Source organism: Ochotona curzoniae, unplaced genomic scaffold, assembly GCF_017591425.1.
Source record: "Ochotona curzoniae isolate NIBS_2020 unplaced genomic scaffold, NIBS_Ocur_1.0 contig_2723, whole genome shotgun sequence".
Taxonomy (NCBI): domain Eukaryota; kingdom Metazoa; phylum Chordata; class Mammalia; order Lagomorpha; family Ochotonidae; genus Ochotona; species Ochotona curzoniae.
This window is the reverse complement of record NW_024465573.1, coordinates 23,612,132-23,630,182: the sequence shown is the minus strand read 5'-3', so window position 1 is coordinate 23,630,182 and position 18,051 is coordinate 23,612,132. Positions and strand designations below refer to the sequence as shown.

Below are 18,051 nucleotides of genomic sequence, written 5' to 3'. Positions count from 1 at the left end.
TCCCCCCTCCAGCCAAAGGCGCGAGGCGCGGAGGAAGCCTCCAGGCTGAGGTTTCCATTGCCCGTTCCCCGGAGGGGGGCACCCTGGAGCCGACGCCCAAGGAACCAGGGCCCACGCGGGAAGGTCGAGCTCCCCGGTGAGGTCACGGTTGCCATGGCTCTGGGCAGTGACGCGCGTCGGCACGTGACGCGCGGTTGCCATGGCGCCGGGCGCCCGGCGGCGCGGGCGCTCCGCCTCCCGGAGTGACGTCCGTCGGGCCCCCCTCCTTTTCCCGCCCCCCGTGCCCCCTCCCCCCGCAGCCGGCTCCCCGCGGCCCCGGAGGTTTCACTGCACAACAAGATGGCGGCGGCGGCGGCGGCGAGCGGAGCTGGCGGGGCTGCCGGGGCCGGAGCGGGGGGACCCGGGCCGGCGGGCCGCCTGCTGCCTCCGCCGGCCCCGGGTCCCCCGGCCGCCCCCGCCGCTGTGCCCCCGGCGGCCGGCCCGCCGCGTCCCTCAGCCCCGGCCTCCCGCGGGCCGATGCCCGCTCGCATCGGCTACTACGAGATCGACCGCACCATCGGCAAGGGCAACTTCGCCGTGGTCAAGCGGGCCACGCACCTCGTCACCAAGGCCAAGGTACCGGCGCCGCGGGACCGGGGGCGGCTGAGGGACGGCGCGGCCCGGGACGGGTCGAGGTCAGCCCGCGACCCCCGGCTGAGCGTCGGGCGCCGCGAGCCGGGCTCGGCGTGCCGGGGAGCGTTGAGGAGCCGGGGCACGGCTCGGGGCTGTGCGAGGTTCCGGGAGCCCCGAGCACCCGGGGAAAAGTCCGAGGCGGAGGGCGCCGGGGGGCCTGCGAGCCCCGGGCGCTGTGGGGGGCGCTGGGAGGCTGATTGGAAAGCAGGGGCTGGAACTCTCCGGGGCTGAGTGCCTGGGAGCCCAGAGGAGTGTGGAACCAGCAATTAGGAAATCGTGTGTGTGTGTGTGTGTGTGTGTGTGTGTGTGTATGGGGTGAGGGCAAGGGGCATGCCAAGCGTGGCCAGGGGCCGACGGGCAGACCCTGCTCGCAAGGGAGTGGGGACGGCCGCGTAGCGGTGCAGGGTCCTGCCTGCGACCCGGAGCCAGGCACCTGGTGACGGAGGTGGGAACGCACGTTGGTTCCTCCAAGGCTGCAGAGAAGGGGCTCGTGGAGATCTGCACAGACGCTTGGCTGTTGCAGGAAACCGTGAAGGAAAAGGGGGCAAGAGGAGAGGAAAATTATTTTCTTGTCCTTAGGAAGGGGTCCGGGGGAAGGGTAGCAGGAGAGAGAGGGATGGGGGGCGGGGATGGGGGGCGCGGGAGAGGAAGGAGGGCAGGTAGGTCTGTAGTGGCCCCAGGTAATTAGGGGTTAAACCATTGGGGAGAGCTGGGTTGCTGGTTATTTTTAGTTGTTGGAGGGTCGGGAACTGTGTGCTTTGTGGAACCCAGGGTGGGCTTTCAGTGGCGAGGAAAAAAGCTTGTGACAGGAGGAGGCCAGCCGCAGGAGGATCCCAGGCTGTGGGCCCTTAGGTTCCCCAGGGATTGGAGGAGCCAGGGTAGTGAAATTGGCCAAGGTCAGTTAGGAAGCGATGTATACATGTATACACCTGAAATCCTGGTTTTGATGGAAACGCTGCCAATACTGTCTTTGTGGGTGCTGTTGAGATGGGGAGGCATCTTTGCGTTTTTGGTGGAACCCACGCAGCCTCTTTTAACTCCCAATTTTCTTTGCTGGGAATCTGACTTGAATGAATACTTCTCATGTAGTCATTCATCTATTTAAAACTGCAGTTTTCTGTTTTCCCTCAACCTGACGGATAAAGAACCCCATGGCTGCTGCTGTTTCCTACCCCAAGCCACAGCAGTTGCCCTCAGCCTGGTCTCTGGTTATCATGACCTACCTTGTTTTGGCTTTTATGGCAGTCGGTTGTTTGGAGAAGCCTGCAGCTTGTGGAGGCCCTCTCTCTCCTGCTCTCCCGACCTGAAGTTTCATTCTGCTCCTTCTGTCAGAGACTACAAGGGGGCTTTTTTTTTTTTTTTTTTTTTAAACCAAGGTGGCTGTGGCAAATTGATTGGTCAGTTTCACTTCCTCTGGAGGGCCCCTTCAGGTTTTTTTCCCTTTTTAAAATTTTTTTGGTCAGTTTTTATCAGAAGGTCTCAAGTTTGCAGGTTGGAGCTGAAGGAGATCCCAAGGCCTCTCTGACCACCCCAAGGGGGAGCTGACTGAGCTGAGATGGGTGGGTGTATCTCCTCACTCTAGTCCTGTTTTACTGTTAGCCAAGCCAAACTTGTATTTACAAACAGTGCGCCTTGTTCCTTGTTTTGGTATTTCTTTCTGCTCCCTCCCCCTCCACTCTGTAATCACATTGTGCTCCTGGGATTATTTGCTTCTGACCTCTAGGGGTTTGGACTCTGTGAGTCTAATTGGTTGCACGGTTGATAGTGTCAGTGATTTTAAAGAGTTTTGAATCTTCCAGCCCTTGGAAACACCAAAATATTGATGGAAAAATCTGTGGCAGACAGGGTTGAATGTTTTTGTAAATGTAATTGCAAACAGTTGATTCTTGGCTTTATATACAAAAGAGACATTTCTGTCTTCAGTAGTCAGCAAAGCCAGTGCCTAATTATGGCTGGCTTGCCCGCTTTCTAATTTTCCTGTGTGTGTGTGTGGGGGGGGTGTTGGGGTGGGGAAGGCATATTTTCTTCTCAAAGACTTTGATATCCTTTAGGACTGCAACATTTTAAACATTGGCTTATTTCTAAATGGGTGTCACTGCTTATGTTGGTTTTTATCTTTGATCGTTTGTGGTGTGCAGTTGTGCAATTCCTATGTATGGAAAAATTCTGTCTTGAATAAGCCTGCAGTGACTTGGACGATGAGTTGCATGTGTGAAGACCAACATTCATTTGTGTTTTTGTCATAGTGTGCAATTTCCTAATTACAGTTACAAGTGCCCTATCCTTTGCTCTCGAAATTACTCCGAGGACATGAGTGAAGCCTAATTCACAAGGAGTTGTCATGGGCTCTGGGTGAAAGATGAGCACATTTTGGCCTGCTCCCTGCTTATCTGAATCCACTTTGGAAGGGGTGCTCAAATGCTGATAATGGAGATGTGCCTGATGGTTGTTGACAGACTGTTCGATGTCCTATTAAGGCCATGGTTTGGTTATATAACGGTGGAGAGGTGCAGAGGTACTGGAAGTTGCAGAAGCCGCTGCTTCCGTTCTTCAGGTACATGGATTTTTCTACCACTGTACTGCAGCATTCATCTGCAGTTCATGTTCACTGGCAGCACAGAGGTGTTTTTTTTTTTTCCCCTTAACCCTCTTTCCAGAATGTTATTTCACAAATTTTTTTGTCTATTATAAGGGTATGCTTTTTTTTTTAAGCTCTCTCTTCCCACCCCCCAACTCCCCATCTCCGTCTAGGTCACTGAATTGTCTGAATTTTTCTTGTAATCATATATAACAATCAGACTCAGGTAATTCAGATGTTTGCGTTGACCAAAAGGTTAAGGAATAGATATTCTTCTCAGCATCAGAGAAGTACTTGTGATCACCTTTTCCTTGCACACACCATCCGTTCCAAGGACTAAGAGGCTAAAATAAACTTCCTTTATTGACAAAGTTGTTGCGCTCCATCCAAGAAGTGGTCTAACTGGCTCTTACCCAAGTTCTGATCACTCTCCAACCTGCTGTGGAAGGACCCTGTTAGGAATAATAAGCTCAGCAGAGAAAAGGCTCTGTTTTCTCATTTGGTTTCTGCAGCGCAGCGTTCATGAGCTCAGGCTTCATACCGGCCGCACTGCAGAGCGGAGCGTCACTGCAGATCGGGGAGCAGGGGAGAGCCGTCATCTGACACATCCTTTGGTCAGCAAGTCACCCTGCCTTTGTTCTACCTGTTTCATTTGCCTTTTCTTCTGGAGAAGTCTTAGCTTGAGACTTTTGGGCCCTATTATTTTCGAATAGCAATATAACGTATTAAAGGTATTTTAAATATAGGGTTTTCTGCTCTCCTCTGGGGTTATACTCTGTTGACTGTACCCAATTAAACCTTCATTAGTGGCTGAATGGAAACAGAGAAAGGACATATGTGTGTGTATTTTGCATGCATTTTATAAAGTGTGCATGACTACAAAAGTCAAATTGTTAAAATTGTATTTCAGCAGACGTATTTTATTTGACTGCTACTGGTTTGTGGTAATAGCTGTCGCTTTGGATAAGACTGCCTGGGTTTGTTGAATCCTCTGCTGTTTCATAGTTGGTTGATCTTGGACCATGAGAAATTATTTAACGTCTCTGTACTTGCACTTCCTCACCTGTGAAATAGGATGACAGAAGTTCTTATGTCACAGATTTGAGTCGTAGGAAAGTTACATAAGATTAAACACTTAATGCTTTAAGAGCAGTGCCAGGCATGTAGTAAAACATGGAATACATGTTATCATCTTCATCAGTGATTGTAGTAAGAAAGATAAGTAAGACATCGTACCTCTTTTTTGCCTCTTGCCTCCTAGGAATAGTTCATTAATGTATAATACATTGGTTTTGTGTAGATGGCTTCCATCTTGATTGTGTTTTCATGGTTACAAAAAAGAAAAGTAGTTTGCCACTATTTCAGGTGTTACTTGGAGGTGGTTGGGTTTAATTCCTGTGGGGTATAGGCCAGCTCATCTCATGAAATTGGCATTTTAAAACATAGCTTTTCATGGTTTAGACTCCTCCCCTCCCCTGAAAAAAAGTCTTGAACCTTATCTAATGAAAATTGTGACTAACCCTGGCTTTTCCATTCAGCTGCTTGGAGTTTTCAGTGTTTTGTGTTAACTCATCTTCGCCACGTTGATGATGGATCAGAGCTTGTTTGAGCAGTCTTCTCCAGAGAATCATTTAAATCCAGTGGGGAATATGGAGCTCGAGTACAAGAGCACATTTGTGTTTACATGCAGAGTGCTTCCTAGAAGACCAAGGTCAGGATTCTCAACTTTGAGTATTGCGTGGAACAAACGTTTTGCCATATGACCCTGTTCCAAATATTGATCAGTTTAGGACACATCTGTGTACTGTCTAGTTTTTGTGCAAACTCATTTTCATGGAAAGACCACCTCAAAATGAACTGAAAGCATTTGTATCTCAAAGGAAGAGTTTAATGATATAGAAGAGATGAGGTGATGCTTGTACCCTTTAGAAAGCTGAAAACAAGATTCATTGATAGAGAATTACATAATAAAGAAATTGAAAACAAATCTTTATATTAGAGACAATTTGAGGAAGATAATCCTATCCCTAGTCCAGCTGGAAGTGACTTTAAAAAAGATGAGCAGATTTGTTTTGATGCAGTGGTGATGGGTTTGCTAACTTTGTGTAAACTTAAAGAGCCAGGCCTGACCAGCAGTCCCCTTTCAGTATCAAAGGTGTTTCTTTTAACATTCTGACTTTAGTGCCAGCTCCCTCGAAAGTCGTAGATCTGGCTCAAGCCAGAGGTGCCCATACTAGTTATTTCTGTGCCAGAAGTGTTGTTTTCATTTTCCAATTATCAATTGAAATTCAAAAGAAATGCTGTCTACCTAGCAGTGCCTTTGTAATTATTGAAAGCACCCAGAACATCTCCAGAAATGGAACCTGGAACCTTTCCCTTATTCCATTCATTCATTTAACATATATATACTGAGTGTGTGTATTTAGATTTTTAAAAAAGACTTAATCATTTTTATTGGAAAGGCAGATCAAATTTATGGAGAGAAAGGGAGACAGAAAGATCTTTCATCCATTGGGTCACTCCCCAAATGGCTGCAATGGCCAGAGCTGACCAACCCAAAGCCAGGAGCCAGGAGTTTCTTTTGGGTCTCTCTGCTGGTGCAGAGTCCCCAGGCTTTGGGCCATCCTCTGCTGGTTTCTAAGGCCCGAAAGCAGACAGTGGGATGGGAAATGGAGCGCCGGGACATGAACCAGTGTTCATATGGGATCCCAGGGCTTACAAGGTGAGGATTTAGCCATTGAGCCATCACACTGGGTCCTATTTTGTCAGATTTTTTTGAAGAGATTTATTTTTATTAGAAAGGCTGTTTTACAGAAAGAAGGGGAAACGGAAAGAAAAATCCTCCATCTGCTGCTTCACTCCCCAAGGAGCTGCAGTGTCAAGAGTTGAGCTGATCTCAAGCCAGGAGCCAGGAGCCTCGTTCAGATCTCCCACACAGGTGCAGGACCCCAAGTCTTTGGGCCATCTTTCCTGCTTTCCCAGGCCACAAGCAAGGAGCTGGAAAGCAAGTAGAACAGCCAGGATTAGAACCGGTACCCATATGGGATCCTGGCGCATGCAAGGCAAGGACTTCAGCCACCAGGCTGCTGTGCCCTGCCCTGTTTTGTCAGATTTTATTCTAGGTTCTCCAGTACACTGATGAACAAAAGAGACACCAAGCACCTGGCATTCCAGAGCTTCCTTTCTAATAGGAACGGATAGGCCAGAAACAGCCGCCACTAACTTCAGACAGTGAGAGTTACTATGAAGGAGATAAGTGGGCCAGAGAATGTCTGGAGAGGGTACTGATTCAGATAAGGTAGTCTAAAGACCTTCTAAGGTGGTAATGTTTGATTTACTGCCTCAATGATGAGAACAATTCATGCTGAGATTTGGAAAACAGAACATTCTGTCTGAATGGTGAGTGCAAAGGCCTTGGGGGCAGAAACGAGCTTGGTTTATGAAAAGATTAAACCCAAGGTCATGGTGCCTTGGTGCTTTAGTGAGCTAGAGGGAGTAAGCTAAGGGTGAAGGCAGACATTTAGGGGGCCAGATTTGTAGATCTTATAGACCTTTTTATAGTATTAGCTATGAAATGAGACTGACGTCAGAGATCATCAGAGTAGAACGCTGGCATCGTCTGATGTATGTATTCACAGCTGGGTGTGGGTCTGAATATCTGTGTTCAGCTCCTAACTCCAGCTGCCTGCCAAAGCGGACCCTGGGAGGTGGTGGTGATAGCTCCAAGAGTTGGATTCCTGCAATCCACCAAGAAAACCTGAATTGCCTCCCTGACTTGTGGCTTTCATTCCTGGCTGCTGTGGGCATTTGAAGAAATGAACCAGTGGATCGGATTTCTCTCTTTCTCTTTCAGATAAATAACTGAATAAAATAAAAAATAAGGTTCAGGCAGATTTTTTTAAAGATTTATTTTATTTTATTTTTATTGGAAAGGCAGATATACTGAGAGGAGAAGAGACAGAGAGGAAGAGGAAGATCTTCTGTCTAATGGTTCACTCCCCAAGCTGCAGCTGAGCCAATCCAAAGCCAGGAGCCAGGAGCTTCTTCTGGGTCTCCTAAGCAGGTGCAGGGTTCCAAGGCTTTGGGTCATCCTTCACTGCTTTCCCAGGCCACAGTCAGGGAACTGGATGGGAAATGGAGCAGTCAGGATATAAACCAGCGCCCATATGGGATCCTAACTCGTTCAAGGCGAGGACTTTAGCTGCTATGCTATTGCGCTGATTCTTTATGATAAAGGATGGGTAACCTTTTTCTGATGCATATGCTAAGAAGGGATGTGTTTGATTTTGACAACTGACATTCTTTCACAGGATAAGAAAATGTCATTCATTTTGCACCTAAATTAAAATGTGAATTTAGAATCTCAGGTTTTAAGGGATTATTGAAATCATTTAGATCAGCTATTTACTAGAGTCATGGTTTTCTTGGATGTCTCCTTCCAGCCTAATTTTCCTGGAGTCCTTTGTAGCTAGTTAGTAGAGATGCTAGAATGAGATTATAGGTGTATCTGCTTCTAATTAACTCTATCATGATTCTTTAGTCACAGAAAATAACCTTGTTCTTTTATTAGAGAAACAAGGTAAACCTACCAATAAAGGATGACATATTTATTCTTTCTATTAAGGCAAACTCCACAAGTGAGATACCATGGTAAGGGGAAACACTTCTTAGTGAAAAAGGGTAACTATGGCAATACTGTGTTTCACTTGCCGCTTCGCGTTATGTCACTCTGTTTTCTCTGCCACCAACCCACCATCTTCTATGATCTCACTGTTTTGTCTTTAAATTTCCTACCCAAATTGCCTTTGATGCTCGCTTGACATGACTGAGATATGGAGTAAGTAAAGAAGGAGATGAAATAAACAAAATGCAGTGACCATAAGAACAGTCTGCCTTATATAATTTTCTCATGTGGCTATATCCAGCTTGCTCCCGGGAATGTAGATAATTGTACTTTCACTCTGTTGGCTTGATCTGATCTACCTTTGAAGGCACTAGCTTTCTTAAGTGGGCTTTTTGCTTACTGGATCCCTACCAGTTTCTAGGGATGGTGTCTTTTTATAACTCATTAAAAGAACCTGATACCTAGATATATACCTTGATAACATGGTTGAGAACAGAGAGAACCACTTGTGTAGGCTTCCTCTAAATTTGGTTTAAATTTCTTATCTGAGAACTGCACTCATTCTCCAGATAAAGAGCCTCCTCTATCAAATGAGTCCCTGGCTCCTCCTAATAGTAGTTTGGTACCTCACTGGCATAAGAGTGTAATCATATTGTCATGTGGTTAACTGATAACGTTCGGAGTTTAGGAATCACATATATTCTTACGGGCTTTTGTCCTAATAGAATAAATCATTGCTAAATGAGTGGCTAGTGTCTTGGAGAAGCCTCGGCAGCCTTGGCCATGCTACTTTGAAAGGCCTTTTGGATCTGTTAAGAATAGAATCCCATGAGCTAGTACAGAATTACGGAATGAGCCATCATGAAGTTATGTTAGGAACATGTTTTTTGTTTGGCAGGTGTGTGATCCACAGTAGACAAGGACTTTCTGGACGCAGGGAAATGCTTTCATTTCAGCATAAGGTTTTTCAAAGGAGTAGGTGTCCCATTTGAATACTTACCAGATTTCCTGGAAATGGAAAAGAAAGGAGAAGCAAACCTGTTGGCTGCTTAAGCTGGTCTACATGTGCTGGGTTTACTCAGTTGGATACTTTTGGCTAATTATTTTAAACTCAATTTTGGTTTTGATTAGGAACCTTTGAGAAATCATCAAATTTTTGCCTAGTTTTATCTCTAGCACATGCTTACCCACGGTATCCTTTCCTTCTTTAGAGCTCTATCTAGAAGAAACAAAGGTGAAAATTTGAGTTAGTTATTCAAATTTCTTGAAACAGTGTTTTTTTGGAGAAGAAAATTTTCATTCATTCCAACCATCTGTCCAGCTACCCACCCATTAGGCTTTGAAAAATTCGTAAAAATAGAATTAGGTGTGGGCATTTCACCTAGTGGGTGAGATACTGGTTGGGGGCTGGTGCTGTGGCTCACAGGCGAATCCTCCAACTATGACACTGGCATCGCATATGGGTGTGGGTTCGTGTCCTGGCTTCTCCACTTCTGATCTGGCTCTCTGTTTCTGGCTTGGGAAGACAGGGGATGGTGTTCTAAGGTTGAGATCCTGCGGCCATGTGGGAGACCCAAAAGAAGGTCCTGGCTCCTGACTTTAGGTCAGGTCAGCACTAGCTGTAGCAGCCGTTTGGGGAGTGAACCAATGGATGGAAGATCTTTCTCTCTTTGTCTCTCATTCTCTCTGTAAATCTGCCTTTCAAATTAAAAATAATAATAATTTTCTACTCTTCTCACAGTTCTCTAAGAAATATTTCACATTTCTGAGAAAGTAATTTTTACTGTATCAAACTTTCATTATTAGGAAGTTCAGTATATTAAGTTCTGCAGTTTAAAGGAGATAGAGATATCTTCTGTTTTATAGCCAAAAGGCTGTAATAGTCAAGGCTGGGTCAGGTCCAACCCAGGAGCCAGGAACTTCATCTGGGTCTCCCATGTGGGTAACTAGGGCATAAAGATCGGGCTATCTTCTGCTGTCTTCCCAGAGCATTAGCAGGGAGCTGGATCAGAAGTGGAGCAGCCTGCATTGCAACTGGTGCACCTGTGTAGGATGCTGGTATTACAGGTGACAACTCAAGTTCCTTACTTTATATGGGAGTTTCTTCCTTATCTGTCTTCATGTAGATTCTTCTCTGAGATAATTCCACACTCAGCTGGCCAGTGCCTGCACTTTGTCCTCCTTTTGCCTAGGAGCCTCTCTTAACTTGACGCCCCATCATACTGTATTGGACTGCTGGTACTTCTTGAAATAACTTTGAGTTATTTGTTGAGATGCTTCTTATTCCCCTCCTTATACCAGGTATAAGGTAATTAAACCAACAAAACAGCAAAATGAAAGACAGCCCCCAAACTTATCTGTCATTAGTGATTATTTTTGGTGGCTCACTTAACATTTTGAAAGGTTTAATTTGGTTAGTATTTGTTGGGTCATCTGTATGCAAAAGGTGGGAATAATTGGTACTAAAAGAAAAGGAGACAGATTTTATTCTTGTCAGGGAAGCCATTCTATGTTATTACTGATACTTTTTTCACTTTTAATTTAAAAATATTTATTTTTAATGGAAACACCGTTTTACAGAGAGAAGGAGACACAGAGAGAAAGATCTTTCATCTGCTGCCTCACTCCCCCAAATGACTGTAACAGCTGGAGTTGACCTGATCTGAAGCCTGGAACCAGGAATTTCTTTCAGTTCTCCCACATGGACGAAGGGTCCCCAGGACTTGCGCCGCCCTTCACCACTTTCCCAGGCTACAAGTAGGGAACTGAATGGGAGGTGGAACTGGTGCCCATGTGATATAAAAACATTTGCATGTGGAGAATTAGCCAGTTGAGCCATTGTACTGGCCTCAATGCCACTTCTATATATGTTTTTTGAGAATAAAAATAAATAACTTGTGTTTATGGAAGAAACTTTGGAGAATTCAGGGAAGTTTCAAGAAGTAGAAAAAGGCCTGGCATTGGTATCAGCATGGCTCAGCCTCAAGCCAGAACTGGTTATCAGGCAGCTCCATTTGTCTCTTAAATAAATAAAACAAATGAAAAAAAAGGAGGGGGGGCAGGGAAGGAGAGTTCATAAAAGCTGCCTAATCTATCCTTCTTTGAGCCAGACCTAAATAAGATTTAAATCTAATCCTTCATAAAGAAATTTAAGCCTAGTGAGGAGAAATTGCTGGAAGAAAGAAGGTTAATGACAGGTAGAACCTTAGGATCTGAACATTTGCATTTTAAATAATTAGACTTTGGTAAATCACCTTGAGGATTTCAGAGATAAATGAAGATTGTAAATTGCTCCTCCTACTTTTTCTCCTCCCAAAGATTTATTATTTGTTTTATTTGAAAAGCAGAGTTAAAGAGATACAGACTGTCCCAAGTGCTGGTTCACTCCCCCAATGGTCACAATGGCCAGAGCTGGACCTGTCCAAAGCCAGAAGCCTATAGTTTCTTCCAGGTCTCTCATGTGGGTGCAGGGCCAGCCATCATCGCCTTCTCAGCGACACTAGCAGGGAACTGTCTTGGGAGTGGAGCATCCAGGATTTGAACTGGTGCCCACATGGGATGCTGGTACCACAGGTGGCAGCCCCTCCCACTTGTTTTTTTTAATGGTTAAAAGACAGTGAAGGTGATAATTGTGTGAATTATTAGTGTAATGTATCCCAGTTATGTTTGGATTAGCTTTATGCACTATATTTGATGGCATAATAGGTTTTCTTTTTTTGGTTTGTTTTTAAAGATTTGTTTTTCTTGGAAAGGCAGATTTTACAGAGACAAGGAGATACAGAGAGAAAAATCTTCTGTCTGCTGGTTTAGTTCCCAAGTGGCTGCAACAACTGGAGGAGAGCCGACCTGAAGCTGGGAGCCAGGGGTTTCTTCCAGGTCTGCCACGTGGGTGCAGAGTGCCAAGGCGTTAAGCCATTCTCCACTGCTTTCCTAGGTCGTAAGGAGAGAGCTGGAAGGGAAGTGGAGCAGTCAGGACATGAAGCAGTGCCCATATGGGGTCCTGGTACGTGCAAGGCAAGGATTTAGTTGCTGGACTATCATGCTGGGCTCCTTCTTAATGAATTTTCAAGGTCAACTGGGCCACTTGGGATACTGTTCTCAAAATAAAGGTTCTGTGAGGTTAACTGTGTTTTGGATATCTGATGGTACTCTCTTTTATCTCTAGTAGAAACCTGAATAAACTGGCTGTTTGCTTAGTTAACTGGGGTAAAAACTGATGAAGCTGAAGAATTACCATTCAGTGTTTAAAAAAGAATTGTTTATTTACTGAGAAGTGGAGTGACAGAGTTCTTAATTGCTGGCTTACTCTCCAAATTAGCACAAGTACCAGGGGTCTGGGCCAAAGCTGAGAGCTGAGAACCCAATCCAGGTGTCCCTGTGTGTGGCAGGAAAGCACTGCTTCGCATTAGTTGTATTAGCAGGAAGCTGGAGTCAGGAATTGCAACAAGGTGCTCTAATAGTAACCAACAGGCCAAATCCCACCTCTGTACTTTTAATCTTTTAAAAGTGTTGTTTATAGGAAGTTTAAACATAAACAAAAGTAGGAAAAATAGTACAGTGAGCCCTGTCAACCTATTACCCTGCCTAGACAGTTGTAGTGTTTTATTTCTTTTTTAAAGTAAATTTTAAACCTTGTTAAAAAAAAAAAAGAGAGGGCCCGGCGCTGTGGCGCAAGTGGTTAAAGGTCCTCGCCTTGCACGCCCAGGCGCCGGTTCTAATCCCGGCAGCCCCGCTTCCCTTCCAGCTCCCTGCCTGTGGCCTGGGAAAGCAGTCGAGGACAGCCCAAAGCTTTGGGACCCTGCACCCGCGTGGGAGACCCGGAAGAGGCTCCTGGCTTCGGATCGGCATAATATCGGCCCGTTGCGCTCACTTGGGGAGTGAATCACCGGACGGAAGATCTTCCTCTCTGTCTCTCCTCTCTGTATATCCGCCTTTCCAATGAAAAAATAATAAAAATAAATCTAAAAAAAAAAAAAAAAAAGAGAGACAGAGGGGAAGGTCTCTGATGACTCACTTCCCAAGTAGCCTCAATGGCCAGAGCTGAGCCAATCCAAAACCAGGAGCCAGGAGCTTCTTCTGGGTCCCCCACGCGAGTGTAGGGTTCCAAGGCTTTGGGCCATCCTTCACTGCTTTCTCAGGCCACAAGCAGGGAGCTGGAAAGGAAACAGGGTGGCCAGGACAGGAACTGATGCCCATATGGGATTCCAGCAAATGCAAGACAAGGACTTTAGTCCCTAAAACATTATTTTAAAAGATTTATTTTACTTGAAAGAGTTACAGAGGGAGCTGGTAAAGAAGGAGAGATGTTTTCCATCTGCTGGTTCACTCCTCAGATGGCCAGTGTGAAACCGGGAGTCAGGAACTTCCTCTGGGTCTCCCATGGGTGTGCAGGGGCCCCATGACTTGGCTGTCCTGCAGTGCTCTCCCAGGCACATCAGCAGGGAGCTGTGTCAGAAATGGAGCAGCTGGAATGCTGCTGCTTTAGATGGTGGATTGACCTACTGTGCCGTAGCACAGACTCCCACCTGAATCACTTAATGGTAATACCTTAATATTGTTAAATGTCAGTGTTAAAATTTTCTTGGTAGTCATATTTATGCTTTAATCATTTATTTATTCATATTAAAGCCTGTCTGTCATAATTGATGCCTTGAAGAATTTTTTAAAGTATGTGTGTGTTTTTTTTAAAGATTTATTTATTTATATTGCAAAGTCAGATTTACAGAGAGAAGGAGAGAGAGAAAGATCTTCCACCTGCTGGTTTACTCCCCAAAAGTGGCCGCAATGGCCAGGGCTCAGTTGATCTGAAGCCAGGAGCCAGGAGCTTCTTCCAGGTCTCCCTAGTGGGTGCAGGGTCCTAAGGCTTTGGGCCGTCCTCAACTGCTTTACCAGGCCACAGGCAGGGAGCTGGATGGGAAGTGGGACTGCTGGGACTAGAACTGGTGCTCATATGGGATCCTGGATCATTCAAGGCGAGGACTTTAGCTGCTACGCTATCACCCCAGGCCCTAAATATGTGTTTTCAATCTATAGATTTTGCCTTTTGTCTTTTCCTTTAAATTTGTTGAAGAAACATATGACCAGTATTTTGATGTAGGGCCAAGACTGTTTCTTTGTATGCCTTGTTTGAAATTTCTTCATCTTGTTTTCACTAAAGACACCTACAATTCATTATAATTTCTAGTTTTGTTTTGCTTTTTTTTTTTTTTAAAGCAGAAGAGTGGGCTAGCATGATGCCACCGTTGGCCATGCTAGCATTCCCACATCAGAGCTCCAGTTGGAGTGCTGGCTGCTCTGATTCCAGGTCTGCTCCCTACCGATGTGCCCGGAAAGCAGAGGAAGCTGGCTCAATGACCTGAGCCCATGACACTCGTGGGAGACCCAGATAGAGTTCCTGGCTCCTGGCTTTGCCGGGTTGTGGCTGTTAGGTGAGTCTGCCAGTAGATGGAAGATCTCTGTCACTCTGTGCCTTTCAAATACGTGAAAAGTTTTAACATAAAGCAAAAGAGGAATTTAATGACATTTGAGAAGCAGTATGAATTTGGAATCCTTCATTTTTATGATCCTTTTCCTCTGAGTCTTTTCCACTTGTCTCTTCCACATCTAATTTGACTTACCAAGCCTTTGTAATCATTCAGTTTAATTTTCACGGACATGTGTCCCTCTTTTTTTTTCTGATTTTCATAAGTTTACATGGTATTTAATTATGTAATAAGAATAGTGAGAGCAACTAGCATAAATAGATTTGGAAAATAATTAGCATGCAATGTAGTCATGGGAACAGAAGTTTCCAGGACTAAGAGCCAGTAGCTATTACTTGGGAGCAGCCTTCATGTTTGGCATGTCAGTTGTTTCAAAGAGAGAAGGGAAAGTATTGATTATTTTGGCAGGTTGCTTGAGCAGTGGTGGGGAAGAGAGGTGCTGCATTAATTTAACATGATGAATAAGCCCGAGTGGTTAGAAATTTAAGGGCAAGGTATTTTGTAGTCTTTATTTCTTACTTCTTATTATTTCTTACTTTAGGGTGGTATTTCTGCATGAACTGAATTGAATTTAATAGTGGAGTCAGTGATGTTAAAACTTGGTGAGGGGCCCGGCAGCATGGCCTGGCGGCTAAGGTCCTCGCCCTGAACGCACCTGGATCCCATATGGGCGCTGGTTCTAATCCCAGCAGTCCCACTTTCCATCCAGCTCCCTGCTTGTGGCCTGGGAAAGCAGTTGAGGACGGCCCAAAGTTTTGGGACCCTGCACCCACTAGGGAGACCTGGAAGAAGTTCCTGGTTCCTGGCTTCAGATTGGCGCAGCACCAGCTGTTGAGCTCACTTGGGGAGTGAATTATTGGACGGAAGATCTTCTTCTCTGTCTCTCCTCCTCTCTGTATATCTGACTTTGTAATAAAAAATAAATAAATCTTAAAAAAAAAAAACTTGGTGAGGGAGTAAGCGGAAGCAGCACAAACTCTAGTTTAAAAGGCTTGTCAGCTCACTGCCAGTATTGCCGTTCCGTGGAACAAGCTGATGTTTTCATGTAGTAAATTGTTTTCTCTTTTTGGCAGAAGCAGTCTTCTGCCAATGAGAAACAGCATTGTTTTTGTTGTGGAAGGCAGGACCATAGCTGTGTGTTTCCAGGTGGGGCTGGAGGGGCACCTGCAGGATTTGTTCTCTGTTCTTGCTTCCTGCCTCCTGCTGCCCTTTCCTTCTGTCAGAACATTAGGATGAGTTTTTTAGTAGCTCATTCTTTTAAACCCACAAAATAATGTTTTTAGTGATTGTATGGTCTTGGCTTACTTTCCATTTCTGCATCAACAGTGATATTGTTATTCTAGTCAAATGGGGTAGTTGTATCCTGGTAATGATCTTTGTGTTCAAGGCAGCTGCAGAAGCAGTGCTTTGAATATTCTGCCCAAGCATCTATGTGTTTAGTTTAGGGCATAAGTAGGTGCTGGACTGGTACTTCAGAATCTCTTTAAAGGGTTTTTGTAACGTTTAGGAGTTGAGTGACTCGTCTGAAGCGTGTTACTCTGGCATATGCAGGAGAATGGCCTGTGATTTCAGACTCCTGCCTTTTTGAACCTCCTTTTCCCACTGGCTTTTCAGTCAACAGCTGCATCCAGTGCCTGCTCTTATTGAGCTCTCAGTAAAAGGGGTACTGTTAGTACTGAGTCACAGCTTCTTATAGCAGCAGTTCAGTGGGTATCAGACTTTGAGGCTAAGAATCCGCTTTGGAGTCACACTAAATTTTAAACTACATCCAGTGGTGTTACCTAAATTTCATGTTCTTATGCTTTTGCTAGGGTATTTTGCTTTTCTACCTCTTTGTGGGAACCTTTTATTTTTTTTATTTTAAAGATTTATCTATTTTTATTGGAAAGTCAGATTTACAGAGAGAAGGAGAGATAGAAAGATCTTCCACCTGCTGGTGTACTCCCCAAGCGGCTGCAATGGCCAGGGCTCAGTTGATCTGAAGCCAGGAGCTTCTTTTGGGTCTCCCTAGTGGATGCAGGGTCCCAAGACTTTGGGCCATCCTCAACTGCTTTACCAGACCACAGGCAGGGAGCTGGATGGGAAGTGGAGCAGCAGGGATTAAAACTGGTGCCTTTTTGGGGTCCAGGCACATTTAAGGAGAGGATTTAGTGCTGGCTCTTGTGGGATGCATCATAGTTGCTGAGACAAACTGCAGCTGTGACTAAGCATTGTAAGGAGCCAGGGGATGTGTTTCCAGTTCTAGTATTTACAGTTTAGCAGTTTGGCTGGTGTAGATCATTTGTGTTGCTCTCAGTTTCTTTATATGCTTTTCAACGGCTCCCTTGAGGTACAGCTCACAAACCATGTAATTCACCCTGCTTAATTTTCTGTAACATGTTCAGAGTTATGTAGATACAAGCACAATTAATTTGGGGGATGTTTTTTATTCATCTTAAAGGGAACATTATGGGTGGGAGCTTGTCCGGTGGTTAGGTTGGGTTAAGTTCATAGTTGAGACATTAGTGTCCCTACCCGGAGTGCTTGGGTTTGATAGCTGCCTCTGGTTTCTGACTCCAGCCTTCTGTTCATGTGGACCCTGGGAAATAGCAGATGGTGGCTCAACTAACTGGGTCTCTGCTACCCTAGCAGGATCCTGAGACGCTCCTGGCTTCCAGCTTGGATCAGCTCAGCCCTCGCTGTTCTGGCCATTTGGAGAGTGAACCAGCAGCTGGACAACCTCTCTCTCTGTAAAATCTGCCTTCCAAATAAAAATAAATAAATATTTTTTTTAAAAAATTGGGTTATTCATTTTGAGTTGTAAAAGTTCTTTATGCTTTGGACTCCTGATTAAATATACAATCACAAATATTTTCGTCCACTCTATGATTTGTCCTTTCATTTTCTTGTGGTTCTGTTTGTGGCACAAAATTTTAAAATTTTAATTGTATAGTTTCTAAATTTGTGCATTTAGAGTAGCTCTGAAATATATGATCTTTTGTTTGTTCTGCTTGCTCATTTGGTGACTTTCTCTAATTTTCAGGAATTTCTCCCTTTCTAAGGACATTTTCTAGTTTCAAAGACTCTAAAAGCATCTATCTATCTATTTATCTATCTATCTATCTATCTATCTATCTATTTCTGATACATATGCCTTACAAAATAAACTAATAAAATATTTATCAAAGAAAATGAAAGCTCCCTTTTGTCAGTAAAAAGCTGTTAACATTTTATAACCAGAAAATTTCCAATTCTTATGTTAACATTTCATGTTGCGCATTAATGAAGGATGACGCCATACATCTGTTTTGCTTATTTTTTACTTAGCGTATAACCAGCTTTCTTCCAGTGCATTTTGCCTTAGTCTGGACCATAGTTTGTATTTATTTGTTTAGGGACATGCACTGTGTCACAGCGAGTTGAGTCTCAGTTTCTGCCTGCAATGCAGGCATCCTACATCCTATATCTGAGTGTTGGTTTGAGGTCTGGCTGCTTTGCTGCCCCCCCTTTTGTTTTTTTAAAGATTTATCTATTTTTATTGGAAAGGCAGATACACAGAGAGAAGAATAGACAGAGAGGAAGATCTTCCTGGTCCACTCTCCAAGTGGCTGCAACAGCTGGAGATTAGCTGATCTGAAGCCAGGAGCCAGGGACCTCTTCCGAGTCTCTTGTGTGAGTGCAGGGTCCCAAGGCTTTGGGCCGTCCTTGACTGCTTT

The 18,051-nt window shown here is 44.7% G+C and overlaps 1 protein-coding gene across 2 annotated transcripts in view; it reads left to right on the top strand.

Annotated features, from left to right (window-relative positions):
* Nucleotides 1–301: 301 nt before the first annotated feature.
* SIK3 (SIK family kinase 3) overlaps nt 302–18,051 on the top strand; it is a 214,000-nt gene continuing 196,250 nt past the window's right edge. The window contains exon 1 of one of the 2 annotated variants that reach the window (XM_040976992.1): nt 302–615. In XM_040976992.1, the coding sequence (XP_040832926.1) occupies nt 340–615 (276 nt within the window). In that variant the 5' untranslated portion in view covers nt 302–339. The remainder of the gene's footprint in view (nt 616–18,051) is intronic. The other variant, XM_040976993.1, reaches the window with a different exon arrangement.